At 51.1% G+C, this 22021-nt stretch overlaps 2 protein-coding genes across 2 annotated transcripts; both read right to left on the reverse strand.

Annotated features, from left to right (window-relative positions):
* Positions 1–234: 234 nt before the first annotated feature.
* CDKN2D (cyclin dependent kinase inhibitor 2D) lies at positions 235–2412 on the reverse strand. Its single transcript, XM_082837136.1, has 2 exons — positions 2192–2412; positions 235–1150 (listed from the first exon to the last, which is right to left on the reverse strand). Exons 1-2 carry the CDS (start codon positions 2330–2332, stop codon positions 803–805), a joined length of 489 nt encoding a protein of 162 aa, XP_082693262.1. The 5' UTR covers positions 2333–2412; the 3' UTR covers positions 235–802.
* Positions 2413–4446: 2034 nt separating this feature from the next.
* AP1M2 (adaptor related protein complex 1 subunit mu 2) lies at positions 4447–13482 on the reverse strand (the record flags this gene model as incomplete). Its single annotated transcript, XM_082836509.1, has 12 exons — positions 4447–4466; positions 4967–5042; positions 5680–5805; positions 6302–6460; positions 8584–8655; positions 8736–8878; positions 9382–9508; positions 9616–9763; positions 9871–10001; positions 11902–11969; positions 12156–12312; positions 13441–13482. The coding sequence occupies 12 exons, from the start codon at positions 13480–13482 to the stop codon at positions 4447–4449; spliced, it is 1269 nt and encodes a 422-aa protein (XP_082692635.1).
* Positions 13483–22021: the final 8539 nt, after the last annotated feature.

The raw sequence follows: 22021 nt of genomic DNA on the forward strand, positions 1-22021 counted from the left end.
CGCGGTTTCCTGCCTCCCTTCCGTTCCGACAGCGCAAACCGCTGCCCCACCCAGCTCACTCACCGTGGCGCCCTGGGAATTACCACTCTCTCCCCTCCCCCAAAGCATCCAGGATCCGCGACCCGGGTGCCCACCCCGACAAACATCCCGAACACGCGACTTTCCATCGCAGCCTCAAAAATCAGAAGCCACCGGCGCTGTGATCATGCACAAGTCTTAATTTAATGGGTAAAAACATTAAATTACACACACAACAATTTCTTCCATAAATCATAATAAATAGACTTTTTTTTTTCTTTAACGCTGTACAAGGGACTGGAAACCAAGCTTTCAACAAAATATGAATGAACTCATACTACCCTTTTATTGATTTGGAACACTCCCCCCTCCCCCATGCCGGAAAGCAGTGTGCACACTTGAGGTCTCTCTCTCGGTACAGCCAGCCAAGGTCGACAGGTTCCAGGAGCCTTGGAAGCGATGACCTCACTCTAGGGCTGGGGCTTTAAACGCTCTGCCCTTGGGACTCGTCTGTAGCCCCAGCAGTCGGGGCGTGGAGGAAACCGAACCGTTTAGGTGGCTGTTGCCTGCAGGAGCCCTTCTCTGCCCAACACACCAAAAGGGGTGAGAAAAAAAAAATGAGAAATGTACCTCAAACACACACACCCCAGAAATCAACACCAACAAGCCACAAACTGGTGCCCCTCGGCAGTGGGCAGGAGGAAGAAAGGGAGAAAGTGTTTCTTCCCTCCTTTTCTGACACAGAACCCAGCCGGGTCCTGCTGCCGGAGTGGGTGGCCCCAGGTCACAGTGGTATGTGCAGTATGTCCATGAGATCCTTAGCGCCTCTCCCCCTTGCCAGCTCCAGAGGTGTGAGCCCCCTGGCGTCCCTGTGATGAAGATCGGACTCGGCAGCCAGGAAGCTGACCACAGCCGTGTGGCCCTCTCTCACTGCCAGATGGATGGGGAGGGCCCCGGTGCCATCAGGTGCATTGACATCAGCGCCATGCTCCACCAACACTTTCAGGGTGTCAAGGAATCCAGTGCGTGCTGCATCATGGGCTGGAGTGGTGCCGGAGGCATCCTGGACGTTGGGGCTGGCACCTTGCTTCAGGAGCTCCAGGGCGATGGTGGGGCTGCCAAACATCATGACCTGTTCGGGGGGTAGAGGGTCAGGGGGTCTCCGAAGGAGGAGGTCCAGGAAAATGGGTGACTGCAGAGAGGGGCATTCAGGAGTAGAGAATGCCAGAGACGAGGTCCTCTAGCGAACGAGAAACTTCAGGGAACATAAACTCCCAGGCAGCTGCTGAGACCCCATAGAAGATGATCTGGGAATAAGGACCCTCAAAAAACTGGCCACCCCCCCACCAAGGATAATACACTCCCCCTAGGGTATAGCCCCATGGAAACTTTCAAGGAACCTGAGACCCTCCCCCAAGGAACCAGAGACACTTCTCTCCACAGATGGGAAATCATCAGGAAATATGAAACCCCCACCAGGAAACAGACCTCAGAGAACAGCCCCCTCAAGGGAAAGGAGATGGCCAGGGAATTTGAAACTCCATCTCCAAGGAATTTCCCCCTCCCATATAGTGAGGATGCTCCCAAAGGTACCTGACCCTCTCAAGAAATGGGGTTCCCCTTTTGTAAATGTCCCCAAGGGAAGAGGGACTCCCATGCAATCTGTAACTATTCCCTTATTGGGATCCCCCCAATAATATGGCAATATGAAAATCCCGCGGGAATGGAGATTCCCCGACCCCCCAGAAACTGGATACCTCTCAGAGAACCCCCCCCCAGAAAATGGGGACACCCTGGAAACATGAATCCTTTTTTCCTGCGGTCGGATCCTCCATGCAAGCTCCAAGAAACCGGAGCCGTCCTCATGAAACCGGGATCCAAAGAAGCTGAACCCTCACCCAAGGAATACGAACTTCTCCAGGGAAACTGAATCCTCCTCAATCAGAGAACGAGGAATACTCCGAAGATGGAAAGTTCTCCCCTCCCCCAACCTAACCCCATCCACCACCCACCTAAGAAAGGGGACATCAGGGAGCCAAGTCAGCCCAGCGATGGAGGAACAGACCCCAGTCGGCTACCAACGGGAACAAGGAGAGAAGAGGGAAGGTATCTGGGGTCCCGGTCCTCGCCCCGCTCCCCGCCTCGCCCTCGCTGCGGGAGGGCCGGGCCTCACCTGCAGCGCCGTCTTGCCAAAGCGGTTCAGGGCGTCGGGGTGCACCAGCTCGCGGTGCAGAAGGCGACGCACCTCCTGCACGTCTCCCCGGGCCGCCGCCCCGCTCAGCCGGTCGCCGGCGCGGACCTCCTCCAGCAGCATGTCGATATTTGCGGCCTGCGAAGCCCCCCGCCCCACCCCGACGCGGTCAGTGCGGGGGAGCCCACCGGCGCTGGCCCGAACAACCCTCCCACAGCGTCCCCGGCCTGCGCGAGGCTCCTGGTCCGACTCGCCAGTCCGGGGCTCCTGCGCGACCCCCGCCCTCCCGTCCGGCTCCTCCCCCTGTCGGCCGGTGGGCCCGTGCCCAACCCTCCGAGGCCCGCAGCGCCCGGCCCGGCGCCCGCCCCTTGGGGGCCGGGTCTCCCCCAACTCACCCTCCCTCCTACTCGACGGGCGGGGTCTGTTCTGAGCAGACGCCGACGCCGCAGCTGAGCCGGCCGCCAGGGGGCGGAGCCAACGCGCTCGGGGTCCCGCCCCCGAACGCCGCGGATTCGTTTTCTTAAGAACTAGCGAGGTTGCAGCCCAGCTGCATTGCCCGGCTCTGGACCCTATAGTGCCCCGCCCACTCGGCCAGCGCAGCCAATGACCACGCGTCTCCAGGGAGGCTGTGCACACGGGCGTGGGCGGGTCCGCTTCTGATTGGGCGAACTGCGGCGACCGGTAGACCGCCGGCAATGGCGGGGTTTTCGGTTTTTCAAATGCGCCGGGCGGGCGGGAATGAGGGCCGGTTTAACTGACCCAGGGGAGAAAGGTCAGGAGCAGAGTAGCACGGGCCGCTCCGGGACCTCGGCACCTCCGAGGGAAAGGGAGGCAGGGCTGGGGCCGCCCTGTTCGGAGTTCTACCGTGCGATAAGTATTTAATAGCTCTTACTGTGCTGAGCGCTTTATTTGATTCATTCACTCTCTGTGTGCAGGAACCGTTCTCTGTGTGCAGGAACCCGGCGCTGGGGAGCGCACATTCAAGCAACTAAATAATTTTAGATAGTCTTAAGCACGGTGAAGAAAATAAAACGTGGAAATGGGGTGGATGAGGAAGGAATCACATTCGGCTCAGATGGGGCCAGCCGGGGCACAGCAAGTGCAAGGGCGTGGAGGAAAGTTCACGCTGCAGGTGCCACGTGGGTAAGCCTGGGAGGCGAGAGTCGCGGTCGGAGGCTCTTAACAGAGACCTTCAAACATTTACGGAGCACCTACTGTGTACTAGGCGGCCAAGTGGAGAGCAAGCTGGGTGCCTCCTGCTGCAGGACGCCTACCGTTTAGGGCTGGAGAAGACAATAATTACATATTTTCAGAATGGTATACACTGTGGAGCTGACAAATCGGGAATAAGTAATAGTCTCTTGGGAAAAGAAGGCCGTTGAAAGAGAGAGGTCAGAGAGGGCCACCCTGAGGAGGTGACATTTGATTTGACACCTGACGGTGAGGGAAGGAGCCATGTGTATCTCTGGGGGAAAGCATACCAGGTGAAGACGCTGCAGCTGTAAAGGCCCTAAGGTAGGAGCACGCCTAGTAAGTCCAGGAAGAGTGAGGGAGAGGGGGAGAGAGGGGGCAGGAGGTGAGGGCAGGTAGGGGACGGGGAGGGGTAATGTTGATCAGGCCTGTGGGCTGCTGTGAGCACTTGACTTTTACTTATTAAAAAGAATGGAGCTATGATCTGATTTAGGAGTTAACGGGCGCCCTCTGGCGGCTATGATGGTAACTGGCTGTCGTGGGGGAGGGAAGCCCAGAGCCCTGGGAACCAAAGTGGGGGCAACGGCGAGGGCCCAGATGAGTGGCAACCGGGATGAGAAATGGATATGTGTTGCTCACGCTTATCCCAGTACTTCAGGGGACAGCCCTGGCACCCCCCAGCCGCCAGCCAAGAAACACATAACAGCAGCTAGATTCATTTTTAATGCCATCCTAAAACTCAGAATGGGCCAGCGGGGTCTCTGGGCTCGCGTTGTCTCTGGCTTCAGCAGCTGTGGAGGAGGGCCTCCCCACACCTCCTAAGGCAGGTCACTGCAAGAAGGCACTCATGAGGGGGACTTCAAGCCCCTTTTCTATTTCTTCATATAAAATGGGAGAGGGGAGGGGTGGGAGCTTGGAGACAGGGAGACCATCCCTCCCAGCCTATGAGTAAAGGAAAAGGCTGGGAGCCAGCCAGCCCTTAAGAAACTGCTAATTCAGGGACTGCCGTCCCCCCCACACACACGCATCCCATCTTCCCTCTCTCTCTAGAGTTCGCAGTCGGGGCCTGGGGAGAGGACGGCCCATGTTCAAGCCCCCACTTCTTCTCCCTTCTAGCTGGTACGAAGTTGATAATCTGCAGGGAAACAATGAGCGGGGACCATCTCAGAACTGAGGAAAGGAGACAAAGGGACAGGCCCCCCACCCAAGTCCAGCCCCTTCCCCAGCGCTCATGATCAACCCTACAGGTATGGAACAAGGCTACGGACTGGCTCAAACATGGGGACTGTAACCACAGCAACAAGCCTGCTTCCAGGCAGTAGATGGGGGTGCTATGTGTTCAGCCCCTCATCCAAACCCCACCACCACTAACCTGGAACTGGTAACTGTCCCCACTTTAAAGATAAGCAAACCGAGGCCCAGGGTGGCATACTGACAAAGACAGGGTAGACTTGGGGCCAGGCCTGTTGAGTTTTGGAGCCCTCTGAGACAGGACGTATTAAAGCCCCAAGACCATCCCCTTTCATCTCCTTGTCTCCGTCATCCCAGGGAGCTGGGCTGCCTTACCGCCACTCTGGGTGATATAGCGGACCCAGGGCAGGGCCTGGTAACCACTCTTCTCGATGATCTTCATGTATCGGACCTGAAAAGGGATGAAAGGAGGTGGCCCATGCTAGGGGGAGAGAGCTGGCTGGGGCCAGGGGAAAATATATAACACAACTTCAGGGAATAAGAAAGCACAGGCTTGGGGACTTCTGTGGTGGCACAGTGGTGCCTGAGCTCCCAATGCAGGGGACCCGGGGTTCGATCTCTGGTCAAGGGACTTGATCCCACATGCATGCTGTAACTAAGAGTTCGCATGCCACAACTAAGGAGACCGCCTGCCGCAACTAAGACCCAGTGCAACCAAATGAATAAATAAATATTAAAAAAAAAAAAAGGAAGCACAGACTGAATGAAGTAACATGGCTCAGGGCAAAGATGTGGCAAGGACAGTGTGCGTGGGGGTTAGGGGAGAGGTGGTCCAGGACAGTGGGAAAGATGGCCCAGTATAAGGGAAGAGACACAACACAGTTTAGGCACAGGGCAAAGTAAGAGGGGGAGGGGGAGGGGACCCAGGCTGAGAGTAGAAAAGGCAACACTGTTCCAGGAAAAGACAAGGATGATTGCAAAGGAGAGATGAGCCAGGCCAGGGAATGCAGGTGATCCAAGCTAAGAGACGGGAGAGCAGGGAACCCACTGAGGTCAAGGAGAGGAGCCACTCTGCCCACTTCTCTCACCTGGATCCCGGAGACGGTGAAATAGGGGATCTCAAACTTGACTCCGATGGGGGGCCGGCCCTCTACCTCCTCCTTCTCCACGCTGGGGAGGCCAAAGTGGGCGCGCATCAGGTACTCCTTGCCCCCCTGAGGGCACATGGAGGTATCAGACACACTGAGGGGCCCCTCTATACCCCAGACAATCCTCATGGCAGCCCCTAGGTGTAGGCTCTGCTCTCAGCCCGTTTTACAGACCAGAAAGTAAAGGCTCCTGGCCAAGACTCACAGCCAAAGCTTCTGGTTGGGGACCTTCTAATGATCACCTCCCATTTTCCAGGCCCTGATGAACAGCCCCACCAATATCCCAGGGACAGACCAATCCTCCCTCCAGCAGCCCAAGGATGTGGGTAACATGATATTGCCTATTTTACAGATGGGCAAACTGAGGCTCCATGAGAGGAAGTGGGATTCCCAAGGCTGTCTGGGATTGGGAGAATTTAACTATTATGCTGGTCTGGATTCCAGCTTTATCATCCCCGAAGGATAGCCGTGTGCACACGTAGGTGGCTCTGATTTATTCTCTGCCTTGCTCTCAAGAAGCAGGGTAGGTCCCCCAGATCCCCCGCCCATCCCCGGTGCTCACCGGGAAAGACTTGATACTCCAGATAACGACATTCTTCTCTGGCATGTACTTGGCACTGCCCACGCTGGTCTTGAAGCGTGGGGAGTCGGCATCACTGGGTACCGGCACAGATATCTCCACGCTGTTGGCCACCGACTGCTTCTTAAACTGCCCCTTAGCCTGTCAGTGGAGAGAACATGGGGCATGAGGAATTCACTCAGGCAAATATTCACCAAGGTCTTTTCATGTGCCAGCTCATCAAGAGCGCTGAAGTGGGGACCATAATCCAGCCTATTTTCCAGATGAGGAAACAGGCACAGAGAAGTTAAAGCATTTGCCTGGAGACACACAGCCAACAAGTGGCAGAGCCGGGGTCCACACCCAGGAGAGACTCCAGAGGTCCTGATTTTGTTTTTTTGTTTTGTTTTTTGGCTGTATGCAGAGCATGCAAGATCTTAGTTCCCCGACCAGGGATGGAACCCACGCCCCCTGCAGTGGAAGCACAAAGTCTTAACCACTGGACTGCCAGGGAGGTCCCCCAGAGGCCCTGCTTTTGGTGCCTTCCGTTTGGAAAGTGTCATACCCCTTTCTCTGGTTCAAAAGATCTCTCATTTGAGCAGCCTCTAAGGCAGGCTCTGCTCTCAGCCCACTTCACAGACAAGAAAGTAAAGGCTCCTGGCCAAGACTCACAGCCGAAGATTCTGACTGCAAAGCCTGAAGGGTCCTCAGCCCCTCACAGAGTTTTCATTTGAAAGCTGAAATTTACCGACCCCCTACCATGTGCTGGGCCCTGTGCCAAGCAGTTAGCCCTCTCACTAATTCTCTAAAGTAGGAGCCATTCCTAAGGTCCATTTTACAGATGAGGAGACTGAGGCCCAGAGAGAAAGAGCATTTTGCCCGAGTCACGCAGTTGATAACCGGCACAGCAGGGATTTGACCCAAGCCTGTGTTCTCAATCCTCACATGTTCTCCTTACAGATAAGTTACAACATTATAGCCAGATCTTTTTTAAGATCTGGCTTTTAACACAGGGACTCTAAGTGTCCATGTGCAGTAGCTAGCGTTATGATGACTGCTCTTCTTTATGAATTTGGTGGTGGGGGGGAATATATGAGAGGTGGGATTGGGGGCAGAGGACCTGGAGGTAAAACAATGCACGGGGTGTTCTTTCTGGAAGGCACCAGCTTTAAGGCCCTTTCCACTTTCCCTGCCCGCAGAGACGGGGACACTGGGGATGTCAACACCCCCGCCCTGTGACCGTCCACTCCACAACCCAGCTCCCCGAAGACTCTAAGACTGGGGAACAAAGTTAAACCTGAGAACACAGACTCTTGAGCCAGGCAGACCCAAGTTCAACCTGCCCCCTCCCTTCCTAGATGAATGACATCTTAATTCTTCTGGGCCTCAGTTTCCCCATCTGTAAATGGGGCTAACTGTATGCTCTGGAGAAGCTCTTGCTTGGGGCACCAGCAGACAAGCACGGGGGTATTCATGGTAAGGTGAACCAGAGTAGCCAGGAACTGTAAACAACCCATGCAAGAGATGGGACGGAAGATTCTCACGGTGGAATATTCTACAGCCACAGAAATGGATGCACTAAGCTCTGGCTGCTGGGATTCCTCTTAAAAATCCACGTTACCTGAACAAAGCAAATTATACAGAAAGTCATACAGCTCCAATCCATGGATATAAAGGTCAGAAACCAGGAGAATGAAATATTTGTGGTTATAAATGCAGGTGGCAAAACTATAAAGGAAAGCAAAGAAATTATTTACAGGAAATTCAAAATTGTGATTACCTGCAGGCAAAAGAGGAGCAGTAATTGGGGGAGGGGCAGGTGGGGGTTCAGAAGAGCTGGTGGAGCCAGGCACGTTCAGATAAGCTGTGTGGTTTATTATTAATCTCTAAACCATATAAATACACTATATGGTTTATCTACGTGTATGAAAGTAAATAAGTAAAACATCATGTGTCAGATGGTGGTAAGTAATAAGGGAAAAACTACAGCAAAGAAGGGAGGTGGGAAAATCAGGGAGGGCTTCTCTGAGGAGGTGACATTTAAGCAAAGAACTGAAGGATGTGAAGGAGCAAGCTATGTGTATATATGGGTGGCTGGGGGCAGAATGATCCAGGGGACAGCCGGGGACCATGCCTGGCATGTTTGAGAACCAGCCAGAAGACTCATGTGGCTTGAAGGAAGTGAGGGGCAGGGAGGGAGGTAGGAGATGAGGTTACACTGATGGGGGAGTGGGGGCGGGTATGAAGGGGCGGATCCAGCATTGTAATTATTCCCCAGGGCCCACCTTGACCATGATCTCCACGCGGCTGTGGGAGAATTTCTCAATGACAGATTCAATCCAGATCAGCGGCTTGACCTACAGACAGAGGAAGAGGGAGTTCTCCGAGGCTCTGGGGTCAACTCTTACCCCTTGCCAGGGGCTTGACCCTGCCTTACCTGGGTGCTGAGGCGGTAGGACATGAGCTCGAAGTCACCGTCGGGCGGAATGAAGGAGATGGTACGGTCGTTGTCGAAGCGAGACAGCCGCACACACTGGTGGAATTTCACATCCTCCAGTTCCACGGACTTGTTCTTACTCCCTGAAACTCAGAGCCGAGTTAGCAGCGTGATCCTGAAGCCTGGGGCAACCCTGGAGCCCGGGGCATGGTCCCTATCCTTGTCTTCCATTTCTACCGCTACGATCACCCCCATTTAACAGATGAGGAAACTGAGGCCCGGAGTGGATGAGTAACTTGCCCAGGGTCACCCAGCTGGCCAGGAGCGGAGCTAGGATCTGAACTCCGGGAATCAGGCTCTTGCTGCCAGGTTGTTAAATATGATGCTGTTCTGTCCCCTACTCCCGCTAGAATGTCAGACCCATGAGGGCAGGGATTTTTTTCTTCACTGCGGTCTCCTTGCGCCTGGCACTCAATAATGCAGCAGTTGTTTGCTCAAGGAACCAGCAGCTGCAGTACTGGTTACAACCAGAAGAGGGCGGGCGAGTGCTATTTCAGAACTGACTGCAAGTCTCTCGGTACCACCCACCCCTCCCTGATGGGACGAAGTGTCAGGCTCCCGCTTGCGCCCCCTTCCAGAAACTTACGGCCAGTGAGCTCGAAGAGCACGCGGTCATTGAGGCCCAGCCTCAGCTCCGGCATTCCTGACAGAAACACCTTGAGCTTGATGGTGCCCACGATCTCACTCAGCAGGACACTGCCGTTGGCGTTGACCTGAGGATGGACACACGGCGGGGGGGGGGGGGTGTGTCAACAGGCATAGGGCCCACTCTCCTGCCCTAAGGCCATGGCAGGGGTGGGGCAGAGGTATGGGGGCTCACCAGCAGGTTGACGGACTCTATGACATCGATGAAGACTTCGTTCTTCTTGTATTTGATGCCCTCCGAGCGCCAGGACACAGCATTGGTGACAGTGGGTGGCACTCGCGACTTGCCCGTCTCCAGCTTGTTGCCCTGCTGCGTGATGTATCTGGCAGGGCAGGGAGATGAGCAGGTAGGCCCAGGGACACTTCCCCAGCCCTCCCCAACTTTCTTCTACCCATGGCCCACACTGTGGTTGACCCAGGGCCCACTCACTCCTGCAGGATTTTGCTGTCCGTGGTCTGTGGGAAGCCGAAGTCCATAAGCTCATCCAGCAGCTCGTAGACGATGACAAAGTTGTCTCGAATGCTTTCCTCCTCCAGCTCCTTGAAGTATTCAGAGAATACCTGCGGGTGCAGGGAGACCCACATCCACAGAGGTGTGGCTGGTGTAGCTCTGGGCTGAGTAGCCACCCAACAAGCAACTATTGAGTGCCTACTATATACCACTGTCGGTATATTAATGGTGAACAAAGCCAACAGGGTCTCTGCCCTCCTGGAATGGACCCACCTCAGAACAAGGTTTGTAAATGCATGAAATAAAATACACAAGATGGGAATTCCCTGGTGGTCCAGTGGTTAGGACTCTGCACTTTCACTGCCAAGGGCCCAGGTTTCATCCCTGGTTAGGGAACTAAGATCTCACAAGCCAAGATGCAACGCGCAGGAAAAAACAAAAAAAACAAAAAGAAACGCAAGATGGCAAAGGAAAACTGTTACACAGAAATACGTCTCAGTTTATGGACTCCCTGAATTCTATCCAGGGGCCCTTGGGACTTGGGGGACCCCAAGATGGGAGTCCCTGGGATTAATAGGTATCACCACAGCAGAGAACCTGTCAGTCACCCAGCATTGGAAACCTCATCCTTCATCCTGCTCCAGCCTCTGTGGCCTTTTTTCTGTTCCCATCTCAGGGCCTTTGCACATGCTATGCCCACTGCTTAGGACACTCTCCTCACAGCAGCCTCCTTGTGACAGGCCTCAGCTCCTCAGTGAAGCCACCACTATCCCTTGACCCCTGTGAGTATCAGGGTGAGACTAGCACCCCAGTGACTGGTTATCACAATGTCCCTTTGAATCTCCTTCTTGCCCTTTATTTTTTTATATACATATTTATTTATTTATTTTGGGGGGTCTTTGTTGCTGCACATGGGCTTTCTCCAGTTGCGGCGAGTAGGAGCGGGGGCTATTCTTTGTTGTGGCGCGCGGGCTTCTCTTTGCAGTGGCTTCTCTTGTTGCGGAGCATGGGCCCTAGAACGTGAGGGCTTCAGTAGTTGTGGCGCACAGCCTTAGTTGCTCTGTGGCATGTGGGATATTCCCGGACCAGGGCTCGAACCTGTGTCCCCTGCATTGGCAGGCAGATTCTTAACCACTGCGCCACCAGGGAAGTCCCTCCTTCTTGCCCTTTAACTCCTCAGCATAGGCAGGGACAGCGCCTGTCTTATGCACAGCTGTGTCCCCACCTCTGCCTGGCAGAGAGGAGACAAATCAATACAGATCTCTTGTTTGTCGAAGTATAGTATATTTACTAGGAATTTTTTTTGGCTGCACCGTGCGGTATGCAGGATCTTAGGTCCCTGACCAGGGATCGAACCCATGTGCCCTGCAGTGGAAGCACGGAGTCTTAACCACTGGATGGCCAGGGAAGTCCAGGACTCTGTGCTTTCACTGCCGAGGGTGTGGGTTCGATCCCTGGTCAGGAACTAAGATCCCATAAGCCACACGGCAGCCAAAGGAAAAAAAAAAGTATTTACTGAGCACTTTCTCAGTCATTGAGGATGGCATATAGTAAGGGCTCAATAAATTACCATAAGATAGTATGATACAACATTAGTGGTAATGCTAACAATAATACCAACCCTTTATTGAGCACTTACTGTATACTGAGCACTGTTTTAGGCACTTTAGAGGTACAAATTTGATTAATTTGTACAACAACCCTGCGGCAGAACTAAACCCAGTTGAGAGGCACAGAGAGAAGTGACTTGTTCAAGGTCACACAGCCAGGAAGTGGGGGAGCTGGGTCTGGAACCCAGTTCCCTCTGGTTCAGTTTTGAGCACCGGAGACCTCCTTGGTTCCTACCCTATAGGGAGAGATGATCCCACAGCAGCTAATGAGAACACAGAGCGATGGGGCTTTGATGGTGACACCCCCAGGGAAATCTTCCTAGGAGAGATGGATTCCGAAAGAGGTGGGCAAGACAGGTAGACAGACAGACCAGCCGGCCAATGGAAGGCTAGGACCTACCTCCACTGTCTTGTAGAGGAACGAGTACACGAGGGAGGCGTTGGCGTTCTTCAGTGTGGTGGCCACCACTGCAGGCAGCGAGGTTAAGGAAAATGTGCCGTTTTGGAGGGTTCCAATGGAGCACAGACCCTGAACCGTCACCCTCCAGCCTGAGCCACTGCTGTATTGTGCACCTCTTGTCCCAGCCCACCACCTCTGGGCCTGAGCTGCCCACCACTCCGGGCCCCCAGGGATCCTCCCGTGGCCCCGGATACAGTAGAGGTTGCTGTATTTGATCCACAGGAAGTGGACCCGGCCGTGGCTCATCAGTGGGGCCAGGGCGCCCTCCTCCTCCCGCTGCATGAGCAGAGGCATGAAGTGCTCAATCTCACTCATGGCCACATCGCCCTTGTAGTTGCGGCTGATCAAGGGCTAAGGGTGGGCAGAGAAGGTCTGGTCACTGCTGGGATCCAGGGACTGTCCGCCCGGGGGCATCAGAGTGCCGAGCTCTGACCCTACTTGCTGGCTGAGGGGGCGTGGGCAAGGCTCTGCCTCTCTGCATCTCAGTTTCCTCCTCTGCAAAATGGGCACGTGATAATGACAGCTAGAGCGTCTAGAGCCCTCACTGACATCTGCTAAAGCCTGGTTGTTTGCTAATTTATTCTGTTGTCACCACAACCCTATGAGGTAGGTGGTATCACCTTCTCCATTTTACAGATGGGGAAACTGAGGTATGAACCACGCCCATAGTCAGTGAGGAAGCTGGGAATTGAACGAAGACGCCCCGGCTCCAGAATTCCTGCTCTCAAGCCAGGCTCCGTATGCACCAAATCGGTGAGGTAGTGATGATGAAAGGAAAGAAAGAGAGAAAAAAAGAAAAGAAACAATTATATCCATATATCTCTCATACATCTCTCATAGTTCATATAGCTCTGCCTGGCAAGCAGCAATAATAATACCTACTTGGTGAGGTTGTTTAGTCCAGTGTTTAGAACAGAGAGGGCACCCGCAGGTCCTCACACACCTTAGCTCCCACTATGATTATTATCAGAAATATTATTTTCACCGCCACTGTTATTATTGCTACCGAATGACAAGACGAATGGGAGGGGGCACCAGAAAGGGACAAGACAGCCCCAAAGGGGAATTAGGCTCTCCGGCCCCTGCTGTCTTTCCCAAATATTAGTACTGTGGATGATGATGGCGACAGAAATAATAATTTCAATTGACTGAACGCCTAATGTTTGCAGCAGGGCTACTGTGCTAGGTGGTATACACGCATAAGGTTGTATTCGTTCTTCTTGGGTGGGGACTTCTGTTATTCCCATTTGTACGGACAGGGAGACTGAGGCTCAGAGAGGAGAAGCCCCTTGCCTCAGACACGCGGCTAGTGAACAGTGGAGGTGGGATTCGACGCGGGACTCCCAGGGATTGGGGGAGGGGTGTCCCCACGCCCCCAGAGCTTTCCGGGGCCTCGCTGCCTGCAAGGAGGGGCCGTCTCGGGGTCCGGGAGGGTGCAGCCTCACCTGTCCGTTCCCCACTCCCTGCGCCCAGACTCACCTTGCCCTTGACATCGAGGATGAAGACAGCCGAGGCGGACATGGTGGCGGCCGGCGGACCTGGCTGGTGGGGAGGGAGGGCCGGGAGGCGACGGTGGCGCCGCTTCCTTCTTCCTGCGGAAGCGCCCGCGCGCAGGTGAGCACCCAGGTGAGCGCGTCTTAAAGGGGAGGCCACCAGGTGAGCGGCGCAGTCTGCCGACGAGAAGACGCTGCGGGGGCGGGGAGGGGCGGAGCTTCGGATGGGACAGCTGCCCCGCCTCACTTTCCCTTTGCGCCCTGGAGGGCTGATGGGTGGGGACCCCAGACCAACCAACTATGCATCCAACCAACCATCCACCCATCCATTCATCCATCTATTCATCTATCCATCCAACCAATCAACCATTCATCCATCCACCCATCCACTCATCTTTTTTTTAATTAATTGATTAATTAATTTTATTTTATTGTTTTGGCTGCGTTGAGTCTTCGTTCGTTGCTGTGCGCAAGCCTTCTCTAGTTGCGGCGAGCAGGGGCTACTCTTCAGTGCGGTGCACGGGCTTCTCGTTGCGGTGGCTTCTCTTGTTGCAGAGCATGGGCTCTAGGCGCGTGGGCTTCAGTAGTTGTGGCACGCGGGCTCTCGAGTGCAGGCTCAGTAGTTGTGGCTTAGCTGCTCCGCGGCATGTGGAATCTTCCTGGACCAGGGCTCGAACCCATGTCCTCTGCACTGGCAGGCGGATTCTTGACCATTGTGCCACCAGGGAAGTCCCCATACACTCATCTTGTTTCTTCTGTCACTCCCACTGCATGTGCACCCGAATAGAGCAGGGACTTTGTCCTTTTCATGTCTGTGTCCCCAGGGCCCAGTGCTGGGTGCTCAATATGTGTCTAATTAATTAATTATTACCATAAATATTTACTAAATAATTTATTCTTTCACTCAGTGACAGGAACTATGAGTTACACTCTTAGCAGGACAAATGTAGCTGCCCTTTTTTTTTTTTTGGCCACAGCCATGTGGGATCTTACTTCCCCGACCAGGGATCAAACAAGTGGCCCCTGCCGTGGAAGCTCAGAGTCTTTTTTTTTTTTAATTTATTTTATTTTTATTTATTTTTGGCTGCGTTGGGTCTTTGTTGCTGCGCGCGGGCTTTCTCTAGTTGTGGTGAGCGGGGGCTACTCTTGAAGCGCAGAGCCTTAATCACTGGACCGCCAGGGAATTCCCCAAGTAGCTGCTTTTTATTGTTATTCCTAACGTTACTCTTTCCATTTTTTTTAATTAAAAATATTTTTATACCGTTTTTAAAGGTCACACTCCATTGGCAATTGTTACAAAATATTGGCTATACTCCCCGTGTTGTACAATACATGCTGTAGCCTATCTTACACCTAATAGTTTGTGCCTCACCCCCCATCCCTATATTGCCCCTCCCCCTGCCACTGGTAACCATTAGTTTATCCTCTATATCTGTGAGTCTGGTTCTTTTTTGTTGTATTCACTGGTTTGTCGTAATTTTTAGATTCCACATATAAGTGATATAATACAGTATTTGTCATTCTCTGTCTGACTTATTTCACTTAACATAATGCCCTCCAAGTCCATCCATGTTGCTGCAAATAGCAAAATTTTGTTCTTTTTTACAGCTGAGTAGTATTCCATTGTGTATATATACTACATCTTCTTTATCCATTCATCTGTTGACCGACACTCTAATGTTACTCTTTTTTTTAAAATTTATTTTATTAGGCAATTCCCTGGAAGTCCAGTGGTTAAGACTCCATGCTTTCACTGCCGAGGGTGTGGGTTCGATCCTTAGTCAGGGAACTAAGATCCCACAAGTCACAGGGCGTGGCCAAAAATAAATAAATACATAAATAAAATAAAATTTATTTTATTGAAGTATAGTTGATTTACAATGTTGTGTTAATTTCTGCCATACAGCAAAGTGATTCAGTTATACATATATATACATTCTTTTTCATATTTTTTTCCATTATGGGTTTATCACAGGATATTGAATATAGTTCCCTGTGCTATACAGTATGACCTTGGTTTTCTTTAATTAATTAATTATATTTTGGGCTGCATTGGGTCTTCGTTGCTGGGCACAGGCTTCCTCTAGTTGCAGTGAGCCAGGGCTACTCTTCGTTGCGGTACGCGGTCTTCTCATTGCGGTGGCTTCTCTTGTTGTGGAGCTCGGGCTCTAGGCATGCAGGCTTCAGTAGTTGTGGCTTACGGGTTCTAGAGCACAGCCTCAGTAGTTGTGGCACATGGGCTTAGTTGCTTCGCGGCATGTGGGATCTTCCTGGACCAGGGCTCGAACCCATGTCCCCTGCATTGGCAGGCAGATTCTTAACCACTGCACCACCAGGGAAGGCCAGGACCTTGTTGTTTATCCATACTATGTATAATAGTTTGCTTCTGCTAATCCCAAACTCCCAATCCATCCCTCTCCCACCCCCCTTCCCCTTGCAACCACAAGTCTGTTCTATGTGTCTGTGAGTCTGTTTCTGTTTTGTAGATAAATTCATTTGTGTCATATTTTAGATTCCACATGTGATATCATATGATATTTGTCTTTGTCTGACTTATTTCACTTAGTATGATAATCTCTAGATTCATCCATGTTGCTGCAAATGGCATTATTTCATTCTTTTTTTATAGCTGAGTGGTATTCCATTGCATATATGTACCACACCTTTATCCCCTAATGTTAACTCTTTTTTTTTGTTTTTTTTGGCTGCGCCACGCGGCTTGTAGGCTCTTAGTTCCCTGACCAAGGATCGAATCCGGGCCCTCAGCAGTGACAGCGTGGAGTCCTAACCACTGGACCACCAGGGAATTCCCTCCCCTGATGTTACTCTTATTCATTCCCAATGTATTTATAAGGTCCTACTATGTGACATTAGGATGTTGATAGAATGTTGAAAAGATAAATGGTCATCATTAGTATGACTATAATTATTATATTATTCACTCAACCAACATTTATTGAGCACCTACTGTGTGCTAGACTGGATATATGGAAGCCATTTTCATTATGGTGATGATGGTTCATTCAGTGAGTGAATATTTATTGAGCGCTCCTGGGACACTATGGATGGTGCCGCAGACAAAGCCACTCCACTGCTGTCCTCCTAGGGAGGGCAAGAGGTATGCAACTTGAAAACCAAAAAAAATAAGGTGACCCTTGAGAATTCCCTGGCGGTCCAGTGGTTAGGACTCCATGCTTTCACTGCTGAGGGCCCAGGTTCCATCCTTGGTCAGGGAACTAGGATCCCACAAGCTGTGAGGCATGTGTGTGTGTGTGTGTGTGTGTGTGTGTGTGTGTGTGTGTGTGTTGGAGAATAAATGGGGGGCTGTGAGGCAGGGAGATCAGAGAAGGAGCTGACGTTTGAGAAAGTCCTGAGGGTAAATGGTGATGTGATGAGATCCCATTACTGCCAGGGACTATTTGCCGATCCCTTAACTGTGCTGAAGTTCACGGGCTTCCCATCCCTGAATTTCCACCATTATCTTCAGAGCAGGGGCAACCCAAGGGAAAGTCCCACTGCAGAGCCTGGCACAAAGCTGGTAATAGTATTGTTTCTGTTGTTGTTCGTGTGTGTGCTGGTTGAGTGCATGGGCTCTGGACCCTACGGCTTAGGCTCAAGTCCTGGGTATGCAAGCAGCCAGCTGGATGGCCTTGGGCACCTGGCTTCCCCTCCCCGGATCTCGGTTTGCACATCTATGAGATACAGTTAAAACTGCACTTTACTATAACCAACAAGGACCTACTGTATAACACAGAGAATATATTCAATATTATGTAGTAACCTATAAGGGAAAAGAATCTGAAGAATAATGTGTGTGTGTGTGTGTGTGTGTATATATATATATATATATAGTATAACTGAATCACTGTGCTGTACATCTTAAACTAATATGATATTGCAAATCAACTATACTTCAATTAAAACACACACAAATAAAATAAAAAAAATAGGGGGACTTCCCTGGTGGTGCAGTGGTTGAGAGTCTGCCTGCCGATGCAGGTAACACGGGTTCGTGTCCCGGTCTGGGAGGATCCCACATGCCGCGGAGCGGCTGGGCCCGTGAGCCATGGCCGCTGAGCCTGCGCGTCCGGAGCCTGTGCTCCGCAACGGGAGAGGCTCGCGTACCGCAAAAAAAAAAAAAAAAAAAATAGGGAGGGATCAATCAGGAACTTGGGATTACATACACACACTACTATATATAATAAGGTAGATAACCAACAAGGACCTACTGTATAGCACAGGGAACTCTACTCAATATTCTGTGATAACCTATATGAGAAATGAATCTGAAAAAGAATGAATGTATGCATATGTATAACTGAATCACTTTGCTGTACACCTGAAACTAACACAACATTGTAAATCAACTATACTCCAATAAAATTTTTTTAAAAACCTTGCAAAATGAAAAAAAAAAAAGAGAAAAAAAAACCAGAACAAAATAAAAACAAACACAGTAGAAAAAACCACTGCTCTTTCCTAATTAGGTTACAGCGCAGTTCAGCTGAGTTATGACATGCAACACGATGCTTGGACCTGTGCCTGCGATGGAGCCTCCCAGCTCATCAGCTACTGTGGACCCTGGGTTCCACCCCAAGATTGCTGGCAGGGAAGTTTGTGGTGGGGAGGGGAAAGGAAAGGGAAAATAAATCTCAGCCTGCCTGAGAATGATCGTGCTCCACAGAGGGAGGGAGGGTCCTGCAGGGCCTCTAGGCGGAGACACTCAGCTCTCCCATGCTTAGTCCCTCCTTCGCCAAACCCAGCCCCAGGTCTTTATCAGCTTCTGAAGGGGGGATGGGCATCCCCACAGGGGACCTGAGGAAGGAAGGAGAGAGTACAGCATCTATCAGAACCACCCACTGCCTCTAATATCATCCACTGAGCACTTACCTTCATGTCCTCTTACAGAGAAAGAAACAGAAGCACAGAGAGGTGAAGCCACTTGCCCAAGACCACACAGCTATTGAGCCAGAATTTGAACCTGAGTTGTGGAGTTTGAGAGCTAGGTCCCAGCCCTCTTCTGTCTCATGACAGGATACAAGCATTACTATTACTAACAATAGCTAACCCCTATTTGGTGCTCATTACACTCAGGGGCTCCCCTAAAAGTCTCCAATGTGGGAGACAATGTTCTGAGTTAGGAAACCTGTTATCTCCATTTGACAGATAGGAAAACTGAGGCTCAGAAAGAGTGAATGATTTGTACAAAAATCACCCAGCCAGCGGAGGCAGAGCTGGAAATTCTAGCCCTGCAAAGCCCAAGGTTTTAGGTTGCCTCTGCCCAAAAGAGGGGTGTCCTTCGTGCCTCGACCAGCCCCTTGCTCAGAAGGTAAACTGGGTGGATTGAGGACACTGCCAGTCCCTCGCCCCAGCCCCAGCATCACTGAACATTGCAAGGGCCCTTCTCCTGGGGCCCTCAGATGTTTTCAGGCAGTAAACAGAACCTAAAAGCCTGGGCCCAGCGCCCTGGAATCTGAAACTCAAGGTCTGTTTGGCTGAAAAATTCATGAGCCCAAAAGCTTCAGTGGGATCAGAGAACAGAGCAGCTCTGTGTGCCCAGCTGCCCCACTGCAGCTGCAACCTCCCCCGTCCCTAGAGGCTGAGGCCCTGCCCCAGTTCCTCCTAGATGCCTACAGGGACCTTGCCTCTAGACAACCCCCTTAATCTCTTCTCCACACCACTAAAGGCATCTCCCTGAAACTCACAGTCCTATGACCCTCCCTCACCCTCACGTAGCCCAGGGCTCCCCAATGCCCTCAAGCTGCCCTGCTTGACAAAGTTTGACCCCTGATGACCTCTCCCAGGAGGGACGCTTGAACCCATTGACTCAGACACACTGACTCCACCTGGTTCTCACTCAGCTCTCAGGCCTCCTCTTCAGAAGCCCTTTCTGACCTCCCACCCCCTGTCTAGGTCAGATCCCTCCTCTTTGCTTTCCCAAGTCTCCTGTGCCCCCATCACAACTGTGTTGCACCGTATTTTTAAAAAGCTATTTTAAAAACTTTTATTGTGCTAATATATATTTACCACATAAAATCTGCCATTTTATCCATTTTAAGTGTCCAGTCCAGTAGCATTAAGTACATTCACATTGTTGCACAACCAACACTGCCACCCATTTCCTGAACTCTTTTTCTCTTTTGAAACGGAAACTCTGTCCCCAGTAAGCAATAACTCCCCATCCCCCTCCCTCCATCCCCCGCGGCATGCGGGGTCTTAGTTCTCCAACCAGGGATCGAAACTTCACCCCCTGCAGTGTAAAGATAGAGTCCTCACCACTGGACCGCCAAGGAATTTCCACGGAATCTATTTTTTGTTTTTTTTAATTTAATTTTATTTATCTATTTTTGGCTGCGTTGGGTCTTTGTTGCTGTGTGCGGGCTTTCTCTAGTTGCGGTGAGCAGGCTTCTCATTGCGGTGGCTTCTCTTGTTGCGGAGCACGGGCTCTAGGCGCCCAGGCTTCAGCAGCTGTGGCTCGCGGGCTCTACAGCGCAGGTTCAGTAGTTGTGGCTCACGGGCCCAGCCGCTCCGCGGCACGTGGGATCTTCCCGGACCGGGGCACGAACCTGTGTCCCCTGCATCGGCAGGCAGACTCTCAACCACTGCGCCACCAGGGAAGCCCCCTGGAATCTATTTTTTGAAATAGTTTTCATTACCCAAGAAACGCATGAATACTTTCTTCCACTAAAGAGACAGAGAGAAAGATGGATAGAACATGATAGATTAGGAAAAAGTCCCCTTTGCCTCCCCTCCCCCATCCTGGTCCTTCTGACATCCCCTATAAAGTTGAAATCTTTTTCTGTTGTTATGTGCAGGTGTGTGTCTGTGTGTCTGTTTGATGTATCTCTCTCTTTCTCTTTCTCATGCCAAAGGTAACCGACTAAAAACAACTTGCTATTTTTACTCACCAATAGGACCTGAAAGCCTAGCTGAGCTACTCTGCGGGGTTATGGCTGAGGGGTGTGGAATGTATGTGGAATGTGAAGTTAGCCTTCACACGTTCAAATTCTTGTTCAGCTCAGCGCTCACTAACTGTGTGTTTGTGGGTAAATTAGTTACCCTCTCTGTGTCACTTTCTACAGCTGGTTGCAAGGAGTAACACAAAATACTTAATAAATTGCTTAATCTCCCTGTGTCATTTTCCCCAATGGGAAAAAGGTGATAAAGATTTAATGAAAAGCACTTAATACCTCACCTGATGCTGACTAATCTCCTTAAACATTTACTCTTGCACTAACCTGCAGGGCCACCTCCTTCTTTCTTAAACTATTGAGATATTTCCCACTATTAAAATGTAACATATATTAAGAAAGGGCAGAAGTCAAGTAACTGTGACAAACTGAATCCATCTGTTTAACCACAGTCTTGTTTCTGCCCCCGCAGGAAGTCACCCTATGGCCTTTCCTGCCAATCACTACTAACAGCAAAGGCCACCTCTGATTCATGTTCCATGGGTTGATTAGCTATACCTGTTCTAGAACTTCATAACAAAGTCTCTGGCCTTTTTCACTGGGCATAATGTCTTTTTTTTTTTTTAGATTCATCCATGCTGTGGCAGTTACCAATAATAGTTCATTCCTTCTTCTTGCCAAGGAGTATTCCATGGTATGGATGGACCATAGTTTGACGAACCATTCACCCGTTGATGGACACTGGACACTTGGGTTGCTTCAAGCTAGGAGCCATTATGAAAAAAGCTATTACAGAGCTGCTATGAACATTTGCATACACATTTTGCGGGTTTCTTTTCTATTCTTTCTTTTTTTTAGTGGTTTTGGTTTTATTTTTCTTGGGTAAATACTTAGGAGTAGAATGTCTGGGTCATATAGTTGATGCCCGTTTATAAGAAACTACCAGATCTTTTTTCCAAGTAGTTGTACCATTTTACATTCCCACCAGCAGTGTAGGAGAGCCCCATTTGGTCCAGATACTAACTAACACTCGGTACCCTCAGTATTTTGAGTTTTAGCTATTCCAGTGAGTATGTAGTGGTGTTATTATCAAGTTTTAATTTGCATTTCCCTAATGATTTCATTCTTTTCATCCATTGTATGGTGTTCTCTTCTGTTGTGTTGTGTTGTATGCACCCCTCAATTGGTGGACATACATGTTCTCCACCATTTTTTACAAGAACTCCCAAAACTGCAGGTAACACCTTTTGGCACGTACTCGCCGTGCATATGGTTTCTCCAGGATCAGTGGCAGAGAGGAATCATATAGGGTGAACACGGTTTGGATTTAATCTTTCTGCCAGAGAACATTCTGACCCACAGCATCAGCTCACCCCGCTTGATGTTACCAAACTCTAAAATTCTTGCCAATCTGATGAATGAAAAATAGCATCTTTTTCTCTGTTCACTGGCACACAGTCGACACTCAATATCTATCTGGCGAATGAGTGGATAGATAGATTGAATGAATGACTGCTCCTTGCCCACTAAACGAACCTAGAGGGTCTCTCGAGAGCCCAGATAGGAAACAAAGGTTGGGGCTCCACCCCTTCCCGAGCTCGACCCCGCCCCTGGGTCCCGCCCCCACCCGCTCGGGACTCCCATTGGTGGGGTCGC

Source organism: Leucopleurus acutus (genome assembly GCF_964270905.1).
Source record: "Leucopleurus acutus genome assembly, chromosome: 3".
Classification (NCBI taxonomy): Eukaryota; Metazoa; Chordata; class Mammalia; order Artiodactyla; family Delphinidae; genus Leucopleurus; species Leucopleurus acutus.